The 11233-nt window shown below is 36.7% G+C and overlaps 1 protein-coding gene across 2 annotated transcripts in view; it reads right to left on the bottom strand.

Annotated features, from left to right (window-relative positions):
- Positions 1-326: 326 nt before the first annotated feature.
- Positions 327-11233, bottom strand: part of Cc2d2a (Coiled-coil and C2 domain containing 2A) — an 88585-nt gene continuing 77678 nt past the window's right edge. For both annotated transcript variants that reach the window (XM_081992602.1, XM_081992603.1), the window contains 3 exons: positions 9821-10065; positions 639-741; positions 327-587 (listed from right to left, as the gene is read on the bottom strand). In XM_081992602.1, coding sequence (XP_081848728.1) covers positions 399-587; positions 639-741; positions 9821-10065 — 537 coding nt within the window. In that variant the 3' untranslated portion in view covers positions 327-398. The remainder of the gene's footprint in view (positions 588-638; positions 742-9820; positions 10066-11233) is intronic.

The following is an 11233-nucleotide window of genomic DNA, read 5'->3' as shown; positions in this document are numbered from 1 at the left end:
TCTTTTTGGCAGTTCAACTTTTCCCACCACTTTTCCCAATGACTGTACTTGATTTTTTAGTGTTTTTTTTATGTCGTTAGATAGGAAATTTAATAAGGATTCCAAAAATGTGCTTCAAACAGTCATTTTCGTACTCCAAGTGGGTTTTACAAGCGATTTTGTCCCTGACTGTCTAAAGAGCATATTGAAAGTTCTGGAATGGTTTAGACGCACTTGGAAATTCTCAGACAGTTCTAGAATTTTTTCGGAAGCTTCTAGACTAGTTGAACAGCATTCGGAATCTTTCACACTGTTCTAAAGGCTTTATCTCTACAAATAACCAATAATTTCACTTTCTTGCAACGATATTTTATAAGAAAAATGGAACCAAAACCGTTCAATCGCACACATCGAATCAACTACAAACTACACTGAACAGCACCAATTAGAACCCAAACAGAACAAACCGAACCCGGATAAGTCTGCACAAAAACGACCAGCACAAATTCGGTCACAGTCTGAGGTTGAACGTGCATTTCCAGACGTTTAACTTGCTTTATTAGACTGTGACTGGTCGTGAACGCTGACTGGATGATTGTTGCTTCAACCTAAAAATGTTTTTAGTATTTTGTGTTGTAAATTTGCTTTTCCGCACTTACATTTGAATCCAGTAGAGTTTTGTGGATTTCGCTCAAAGTTTCCTGGGAATTTTGGTTTTCCAGGTTTCCCAGTTGCTGCCTGCACCAAGACTTCCTTACCAACCTAGGACATTGGATTCGTATTCTTCTAACATCATTTACAAGTAAAAATACTTAAAAATTAGGTTAGGTTCGGTAGGAGGAGCGAACCATTGGAACTACATAAGATGATTTTCGGAAAAAGTTCAAAAAATTGGAAATTTGGCAACTCAGCTTTCAGTTTTTTGTAATCGTTAACTAGAAGAGTTAAAAAGGATCACAATAAGTGCTTGGGTTTTCTGTCATTTTCAGTTTGGTTTTCCAAGTTTAACAAAAAACAGGATTTTTTTTGAAAATTTTCCAGTACGGCGCTGGTTTTTAGGTACAATTTAGTAAATTCAGTGAAAATTGCAGGTCCGTAACAGCCCAAATACCCAAATTATGGTCCAAATTGTGTTTCAAGTTAGTTGAGTGGGTTTTATGTCATTTTCAGTTTTGTTTTTCCAGTTTAACAAAAATCAGGATATTTTCTGAAAATTTTCCAGTACGGCGCTGGTTTTAGGTACAATTTAGTAAAGTCAGTGAAAATATCAGGTCCTTAACTGCTCAATTACCCAAATTATGGCCCAAATTGTGTTTCAAGTTAGTTGAGTGGGTTTTTGTGTCATTTTCAGTTTGGTTTTCCAAGTTTAACAGAAAACAGGATTTTTTCTGAAAATTTTCGAATACGGCGCTGCTTTTTAGGTTCAATTTAGTACATTCAGTGAAAATTTCAGGTCCGTAACTGCCCAATTACCCAAATTATGCTCCAAATTGTGTTTCAAGTTAGTTGAGTGAGTTTTCTTTTATTTTCCGTTTGGTTTTCCAGGTTTAAAAAAAAGCAGGAATTTTTCTGAAAATTTTCCCGTACGGCGCTGGTTTTTAGGTTCAATTTAGTAAATTCAGTGAAAATTCCAGGTCCCTGACTGCTCAATTACCCAAATTATGGCCCAAATTGTGTTTCAAGTTAGTTGAGTGGGTTTTCTATCATTTTCAGTTTGGTTTTCCAAGTTTAACAATTAACAGAATTTTTCCTGAAAGTTTTCCAGTACGGCGCTGGTTTTTAGGTTCAATTTAGTACAATCAGTGAAAATTTCAGGTCCATAACTGCTCGATTACCCAAATTATGGTCCAAATTGTGTTTCAAGTTAGTTGAGTGAGTTTTCTGTCATTTTCAGTTTGGTTTTCCACGTTTACCAAAAAGCAGGATTTTTTCTGAAAATTTTCCAGTACGGCGCTGGTTTTTAGCTACAATTTAGTAAATTCAGTGAAAATTTCAGGTCCCTAACTGCTCAATTACCCAAATTATCGCCCAAATTGTGTTTCAAGTTAGTTGAGTGGGTTTTCTGTCATTTTCAGTTTGGTTTTCCAAGTTTAAAAAAAGCAGGATTTTTTCTAAAAATTTTCCAGTACGGCGCTGGTTTTTAGGTACAATTTAGTAAATTCAGTGAAAATTGCAGGTCCGTAACTGCCCAAATACCCAAATTATGGTCCAAATTGTGTTTCAAGTTAGTTGAGTGGGTTTTCTGTCATTTTCAGTTTGGTTTTCCAAGTTTAACAGAAAACAGGATTTTTTCTGAAAATTTTCGAATACGGCGCTGCTTTTTAGGTTCAATTTAGTACATTCAGTGAAAATTTCAGGTCCGTAACTGCCCAATTACCCAAATTATGCTTCAAATTGTGTTTCAAGTTAGTTGAGTGAGTTTTCTTTTATTTTCCGTTTGGTTTTCCAGGTTTAAAAAAAAGCAGGAATTTTTCTGAAAATTTTCCCGTACGGCGCTGGTTTTTAGGTTCAATTTAGTAAATTCAGTGAAAATTTCAGGTCCCTAACTGCTCAATTACCCAAATTATCGCCCAAATTGTGTTTCAAGTTAGTTGAGTGGGTTTTCTGTCATTTTCAGTTTGGTTTTCCAAGTTTAAAAAAAGCAGGATTTTTTCTAAAAATTTTCCAGTACGGCGCTGGTTTTTAGATAATTCAGTAAATTCAGTGAAAATTTCAGGTCCTTAACTGCTCAATTACCCAAATTATGGTCCAAATTGTGTTTCAAGTTAGTTGAGTGGGTTTTCTGTCATTTTCATTTTGGTTTTTCAAGTTTAAAAAAAAAAACAGGATTTTTTCTGATAATTTTCCAGTACGGCGCTGGTTTTTAGGTTCAACTTAGTAAATTCAGTGAAAATTTCAGGTCCGTAACTGCCGAATTACCCAAATTATGGTCCAAACTGTGTTTCAAGTTAGTTGAGTGGGTTTTCTGTCATTTTCAGTTTTGTTTTCCAACTTTAACAAAAACCAGGATTTTTTCTGAAAATTTTTCAGTACGGCGCTGGTTTTTACGTTCAATTTTGTAAATTCAGTGAAAATTTCAGGTCCGTAACTGCCGAATTACCCAAATTATGCTCCAAATTGTTTAAGTTAGTTGAGTGAGTTTTCTTTCATTTTCAGTTTGGTTTTCCAAGTTTAACAAAAAACAGGATTTTTTCTGAAAATTTTCCAGTACGGCGCTGGTTTTTAGAAAAAGGATTTTTTTTTTATGAAAAAAGGATCACAATGAGTGCTTGCAGCATGCTGAAAGCCCAAAACTAACCGAGTTGTGATCATTTTTCTCTTGTTATGCCAAAAGAATGGACGGAGACTGTATTTTTGAATTTTCTAGGGAAATTTGGCAACTGCGCTTTCAGTTTTCTGTGATCGTTAACTAGAGGAGTTAAAAAGGATCACAATGAGTGCTCACAGCATGCTGAAAGCCCAAAAACAACCGAGTTGTGATCATTTTCTCTTGTTATGCCGGAAGAATGTACATAGAAACTATATTTTTGAATTTTCTAGAGAAATTTGGCAACTGCGCTTTCAGTTTTGTGTGATCGCTAAATAGGGGAGTTAAAAATGATCACAGTGAGTGCTTGCAGCATTTTGAAAGCCCAAAAACAACCGAGTTGTGACCATTTTTCTCTTGTTATGCCAGAAGAATGTACATGGAGACTATATTTTGAATTTTTTAAGGAAATTTGGCAACTGCGCTTTCATTTTTTTGTGATCATTAACTAGAGGAGTTGAAAAGGATCACAATGAGTGCTTGCAGCATTCTGAAAGCCCAAAACTAACCGAGTTATGATCATTTTTCTCTTGTTATGCCAAAAGAATGGACATGGAGACTATATTTTTGAATTTTCTGGGGAAATTTGGCAACTGCGCCTTCAGTTTTTTCAGTCATATAATGAAACGTAGCTACTGAACAGTGCTATCACCTGACGTGGAGAGCGCGACGCTAAGTCGTCCCGTTATGCCGCTAGAGGGCGTCAAAGTTAAGGGTAAAAGTTGTGCATATCAGCAATAAAGCTTTAAATCGCAATTTCTCAGCTCCCACTCAACCAATCAAGCTGAAACCACTTGCAAATTATTAATTGGGTCCTACCAGACTAGTTTAAGTGGTAAATTTAGTCAGAAAATAGCTTTAAAATGTCTGGGTGGATAATAAAACCTTTTTACCGTGGAATTTGGACTGTTCCTTGCAGGGAAAAGCTTTTAAGGCATTTTGCACTTTTCTAGATCGTTCTGGAAGCTTCCAGAACATAATAGGAGTTTTCGCAATTTTCCAGAACATTCTAGGAGTTTTAGCAAGCTTGCACAACGTTCTAGGAGTTTTAGCATGCTTCTAAAACTGTTTTACTTACTTCCAAGTTACTCTGGAAGCTTTTAAGGCATTTTACACTTTTCTAGACCGTTCTGCAAGCTTCCAGAACATTCTAGGAGTTTTTGCAATCTTCCAGAACATTCTAGGAGCTTTAGCAATTTTCCAGAATGTACTAGGAGTTTTAGCAATTTTCCAGAATGCACTAGGAGTTTTTGCAAGTTTCTAAAACAGTTTTACTTACTTCCAAGTTACTCTGGAAGTTTTTAAGGCATTTTACACTTTTCTAGACCATTCTGGAAGCTTCCAGAACGATCTAGAAGTTTTCGCAATCTTCCAGAACATTCTAGGAGTTTTAGCAAGCTTCTAAAACTGTTTTACTTACTTCCAAGTTACTCTGGAAGCTTTTAAGGCATTTTACACTTTTCTAGACCGTTCTGCAAGTTTCCAGAACATTCTAGGAGTTTTCGCAATCTTCCAGAACATTCTAGGAGTTTTAGCAAGCTTGCAGAACATTCTAGGAGTTTTCTCAGTCTCCCAGAACATTCTAGGAGTTTTAGCAAGCTTCTAAAACTGTTTTACTTACTTCCAAGTTACTCTGGAAGCTTTTAGGGCATTTTACACATTTCTAGACCATTCTGGAAGTTTCCATAGCCTTCTAGGAGTTTTCGCAATCTTCCAGAACATTCTAGGAGTTTTAGCAAGCTTCTAAAACTGTTTTACTTACTTCCAAGTTACTCTGGAAGCTTTTAGGGCAATTTACACATTTCTAGACCATTCTGGAAGTTTCCATAGCCTTCTAGGAGTTTTCGCAATCTTCCAGAACATTCTAGGAGTTTTAGCAAGCTTCTAAAACTGTTTTACTTACTTCCAAGTTACTCTGGAAGCTTTTAGGGCATTTTACACATTTCTAGACCATTCTGGAAGTTTCCATAGCCTTCTAGGAGTTTTCGCAATCTTCCAGAACATTCTAGGAGTCTTCGCAATCTTCCAGAACATTCTAGGAGTTTTTGCAATCTTCTATAACATTCTAGCAGTTTTAGCAAGCTTGTAGAACATTCTAGGAGTTTTAGCAAGCTTCTAAAACTGTTTTACTTACTTCCAAGTTACTCTGGAAACTTTTAAGGCATTTTACACCTTTCTAGACCGATCTGGAAGCTTCCAGAACATTCTAGAAGTTTTCGCAATCTTCCAGAAAATTCTAGGAGTTTTAGCAAGCTTCTAAAACTGTTTTACTTATTTCCAAGTTACTCTGGAAGATTTTAAGGCATTTTACACTTTTCTAGACCGATCTGGAAGCTTCCAGAACATTCTAGAAGTTTTCGCAATCTTCCAGAACATTCTAGGAGTTTAAGCAAGCTTGCAGAACATTCTAGGAGTTTTCTCAGTCTCCCAGAACATTCTAGGAGTTTTAGCAAGCTTCTAAAACTGTTTTACTTACTTCCAAGTTACTCTGGAAGCTTTTAGGGCATTTTACACATTTCTAGACCATTCTGGAAGTTTCCATAGCCTTCTAGGAGTTTTCGCAATCTTCCAGAACATTCTAGGAGTTTTAGCAAGCTTCTAAAACTGTTTTACTTACTTCCAAGTTACTCTGGAAGCTTTTAGGGCAATTTACACATTTCTAGACCATTCTGGAAGTTTCCATAGCCTTCTAGGAGTTTTCGCAATCTTCCAGAACATTCTAGGAGTCTTCGCAACCTTCCAGAACATTCTAGGAGTTTTTGCAATCTTCTAGAACATTCTAACAGTTTTAGCAAGCTTGTAAAACATTCTAGGAGTTTTAGCAAGCTTCTAAAACTGTTTTACTTACTTCCAAGTTACTCTGGAAGCTTTTAGGGCATTTTACACATTTCTAGACCATTCTGGAAGTTTCCATAGCCTTCTAGGAGTTTTCGCAATCTTCCAGAAAATTCTAGGAGTTTTCTCAATCTCCCAGAACATTCTAGGAGTTTTAGCAAGCTTGCAGAACATTCTAGGAGTTTTCTCAATCTCCCAGAACATTCTAGGAGTTTTAGCAAGCTTCTAAAACTGTTTTACTTACTTCCAAGTTACTCTGGAAGCTTTTAGGGCATTTTACACATTTCTAGACCATTCTGGAAGTTTCCATAGCCTTCTAGGAGTTTTCGCAATCTTCCAGAACATTCTAGGAGTCTTCGCAATCTTCCAGAACATTCTAGGAGTTTTTGCAATCTTCTAGAACATTCTAGCAGTTTTAGCAAGCTTGTAGAACATTCTAGGAGTTTTAGCAAGCTTCTAAAACTGTTTTACTTATTTCCAAGTTACTCTGGAAGATTTTAAGGCATTTTACACTTTTCTAGACCGATCTGGAAGCTTCCAGAACATTCTAGAAGTTTTCGCAATCTTCCAGAACATTCTAGGAGTTTTAGCAAGCTTGCAGAACATTCTAGGAGTTTTCTCAATCTCCCAGAACATTCTAGGAGTTTTAGCAAGCTTGCAGAACATTCTAGGAGTTTTCTCAATCTCCCAGAACATTCTAGGAGTTTTAGCAAGCTTCTAAAACTGTTTTACTTACTTCCAAGTTACTCTGGAAGCTTTTAGGGCATTTTACACATTTCTAGACCATTCTGGAAGTTTCCATAGCCTTCTAGGAGTTTTCGCAATCTTCCAGAAAATTCTAGGAGTCTTCGCAATCTTCCAGAACATTCTAGGAGTTTTTGCAATCTTCTAGAACATTCTAGCAGTTTTAGCAAGCTTCTAAAACTGTTTTACTTACTTCCAAGTTACTCTGGAAGCTTTTAAGGCATTTTACACCTTTCTAGACCGATCTGGAAGCTTCCAGAACATTCTAGAAGTTTTCGCAATCTTCCAGAAAATTCTAGGAGTTTTAGCAAGCTTCTAAAACTGTTTTACTTATTTCCAAGTTACTGTGGAAGATTTTAAGGCATTTTACACTTTTCTAGACCGATCTGGAAGCTTCCAGAACATTCTAGAAGTTTTCGCAATCTTCCAGAACATTCTAGGAGTTTAAGCAAGCTTGCAGAACATTCTAGGAGTTTTCTCAGTCTCCCAGAACATTCTAGGAGTTTTAGCAAGCTTCTAAAACTGTTTTACTTACTTCCAAGTTACTCTGGAAGCTTTTAGGGCATTTTACACATTTCTAGACCATTCTGGAAGTTTCCATAGCCTTCTAGGAGTTTTCGCAATCTTCCAGAACATTCTAGGAGTTTTAGCAAGCTTCTAAAACTGTTTTACTTACTTCCAAGTTACTCTGGAAGCTTTTAGGGCATTTTACACATTTCTAGACCATTCTGGAAGTTTCCATAGCCTTCTAGGAGTTTTCGCAATCTTCCAGAACATTCTAGGAGTCTTCGCAATCTTCCAGAACATTCTAGGAGTTTTTGCAATCTTCTAGAACATTCTAGCAGTTTTAGCAAGCTTCTAAAACTGTTTTACTTACTTCCAAGTTACTCTGGAAGCTTTTAAGGCATTTTACACCTTTCTAGACCGATCTGGAAGCTTCCAGAACATTCTAGAAGTTTTCGCAATCTTCCAGAAAATTCTAGGAGTTTTAGCAAGCTTCTAAAACTGTTTTACTTATTTCCAAGTTACTGTGGAAGATTTTAAGGCATTTTACACTTTTCTAGACCGATCTGGAAGCTTCCAGAACATTCTAGAAGTTTTCGCAATCTTCCAGAAAATTCTAGGAGTTTTAGCAAGCTTCTAAAACTGTTTTACTTATTTCCAAGTTACTGTGGAAGATTTTAAGGCATTTTACACTTTTCTAGACCGATCTGGAAGCTTCCAGAACATTCTAGGAGTTTAAGCAAGCTTGCAGAACATTCTAGGAGTTTTCTCAGTCTCCCAGAACATTCTAGGAGTTTTAGCAAGCTTCTAAAACTGTTTTACTTACTTCCAAGTTACTCTGGAAGCTTTTAGGGCATTTTACACATTTCTAGACCATTCTGGAAGTTTCCATAGCCTTCTAGGAGTTTTCGCAATCTTCCAGAACATTCTAGGAGTCTTCGCAACCTTCCAGAACATTCTAGGAGTTTTTGCAATCTTCTAGAACATTCTAGCAGTTTTAGCAAGCTTGTAAAACATTCTAGGAGTTTTAGCAAGCTTCTAAAACTGTTTTACTTACTTCCAAGTTACTCTGGAAGCTTTTAAGGCATTTTACACTTTTCTAGACCGATCTGGAAGCTTCCAGAACATTCTAGAAGTTTTCGCAATCTTCCAGAACATTCTAGGAGTTTTAGCAATTTTCCAGAATGTACTAGGAGTTTTAGCAATTTTCCAGAATGCACTAGGAGTTTTTGCAAGTTTCTAAAACTGTTTTGCTTACTTCCAAGTTACTCTGGAAGCTTTTAAGGCATTTTACACTTTTCTAGACCGTTCTGCAAGCTTCCAGAACATTCTAGGAGTTTTCGCAATCTTCCAGAACATTCTAGGAGTTTTAGCAAGCTTCTAAAACTGTTTTACTTACTTCCAAGTTACTCTGGAAGCTTTTAAGGCATTTTACACTTTTCTAGACCGTTCTGCAAGCTTCCAGAACATTCTAGGAGTTTTCGCAATCTTCCAGAACATTCTAGGAGTTTTAGCAAGCTTGCAGAACATTCTAGGAGTTTTAGCAATATTCCAGAACATTCTAGGAGTTTTAGCAAGCTTCTAAAACTGTTTTACTTACTTCCAAGTTACTCTGGAAGCTTTTAAGGCATTTTACACTTTTCTAGACCATTCTGGAAGCTTCCAGAACATTCTAGGAGTTTTCGCAATCTTCCAGAACATTCTAGGAGTTTTAGCAATATTCCAGAACATTCTAGGAGTTTTAGCAAGCTTCTAAAACTGTTTTACTTACTTCCAAGTTACTCTGGAAGCTTTTAAGGCATTTTACACTTTTCTAGACCATTCTGGAAGCTTCCAGAACATTCTAGGAGTTTTCGCAATCTTCCAGAACATTCTAGGAGTTTTAGCAAGCTTCTAAAACTGTTTTACTTACTTCCAAGTTACTCTGGAAGCTTTTAAGGCATTTTACACTTTTCTAGACCATTCTGGAAGCTTCCAGAACATTCTAGGAGTTTTCGCAATCTTCCAGAGCATTCTAGGAGTTTTTGCAAGCTTATAGAACATTCTAGGAGTTTTTGCAATCTTCCAGAACATTCTAGGAGTTTTTGCAAGCTTGTAGAACATTCTAGGAGTTTTTGCAAGCTTCTAAAACATTCTAGGAGTTTTAGCAAGCTTGCAGAACATTCTAGGAGTTTTAGCAAGCTTCTATAACTGTTTTACTTACTTCCAAGTTACTCTGGAAGCTTTTAAGGCATTTTAAACCTTTCTAGACCATTCTGGAAGCTTCCAGATCATTCTAGGAGTTTTCGCAATCTTCCAGAACATTCTAGGAGTTTTTGCAAGTTTTCTAGATTGTTCTGGAAGCTTCTGTTCTGGAATTTATTTTTTTTTACCAACTCTAACCTCATTTCCGTCAAAAACATAGTTCTGCCATTGGTTGTCTTCCCCTACCACTGTTTCTAACTGACTTACCGCTGATTAAAACTGGTTTTGACGTTTGAGCGCCATCTCGCGAATTTCCGCTTCAATTTCTGCTCCAAAAGCGCCTCCAATTGGTCACCGGAAGCGATCGCGCAGCCAATGGGAGTGTAAACGTCAACGACGCGCGCAGAGGGCGCCACTGTACCAGCTTCAAACAGTGGCCACCAATCGGATCTACGTTTCAGGTCGAATCGTAGCATTTGAATGTTTGTAGAGCGCTGAACGTTGCCCCAAACCTTTATAAAGAGATATTAAACTAAACAACGTTAGATACCGCTTTATCTACCGTTTTTGTAGTGATTTTTTCCAATTATTAGATAGGAAATTTAATAAGGATTCCAAAAATGTGCTTAAAACAGCCATTTTCGTACTCCAAGTGGGTTTGACAGACAATTTTGTCCCTGACTGTTCTTTCAAGCTGTGTTTGTGGCAGTTCAAACTTTGATACCGCTTTTCTTCCTGACTGTACTAAATTTTGAAGTGTTTTTTGAGGTTATTGGATAGAAAATTAAATGAGGATTCCAAAAATGTGCTTAAAACAGTAATTTTTGTACTCCAAGTGGGTTTGACAGACGATTTTGTCCCTGACTGTTCTTTCAAACTGTGTTTCTGGCAGTTCAAACTTTGATACCGCTTTTCTTCCTGACTGTACTAAATTTTGAAGTGTTTTTTGAGGTTATTGGATAGAAAATTAAATGAGGATTCCAAAAATGTGCTTAAAACAGTAATTTTTGTACTCCAAGTGGGTTTGACAGGCGATTTTGTTCCAGACTGTTCTTTCACACTGTGTTTCTGGCAGTTCAAACTTTGATACCGCTTTTCTTCCTGACTGTCCTAAACTTTGAAGTGTTTTTTGAGGTTGTTGAATAGAAAATTAAATGAGGATTCCAAAAATGTGTTTAAAACAGTCATTTGGTACTCCCAGTGGGTTTGACAAGCGATTTTGTCCCTGACTGTCCTATCAAACTGAGTTTCTGGCAGTTCAAATTTTAATACCGCTTTTCTCCCTGACTGTCCTAAATTTTGAAGTGTTTTTTGAGGTTATTGGATAGAAAATTAAATGAGGATTCCAAAAATGTGCTTAAAACTGTCATTTTCTTACTTTTAGTGGATTTGACAGGCGATTTTGTCCCTGACTGTTCTTTCAAACTGTGTTTCTGGCAGTTCACACTTTGATAGCGCTTTTCTTCCTGACTGTCCTAAATTTTGAAGTGCTTTTTGAGGTTATTGGATAAAAAATTAAATGAGGATTCCAAAAATGTGCTTAAAACAGTAATTTTGTTACTCCCAGTCGGTTTGACAGACGATTTTGTCCCTGAGTGTTCGTACAAGCTGAGTTTCTGGAAGTTAAAACTTTGATACTGCTTTCTTCCTGACTGTACTAAATTTTGAAGTGTTTTTTGA

This window comes from Ips typographus, linkage group LG14, assembly GCF_016097725.1.
Source record: "Ips typographus isolate SLU linkage group LG14, UJ_Ityp_2.0, whole genome shotgun sequence".
NCBI classification, from domain to species: domain Eukaryota; kingdom Metazoa; phylum Arthropoda; class Insecta; order Coleoptera; family Curculionidae; genus Ips; species Ips typographus.
The sequence above is the reverse complement of the archived record's forward strand: the minus strand, read 5'-3'. Positions and strand labels throughout refer to the sequence as shown.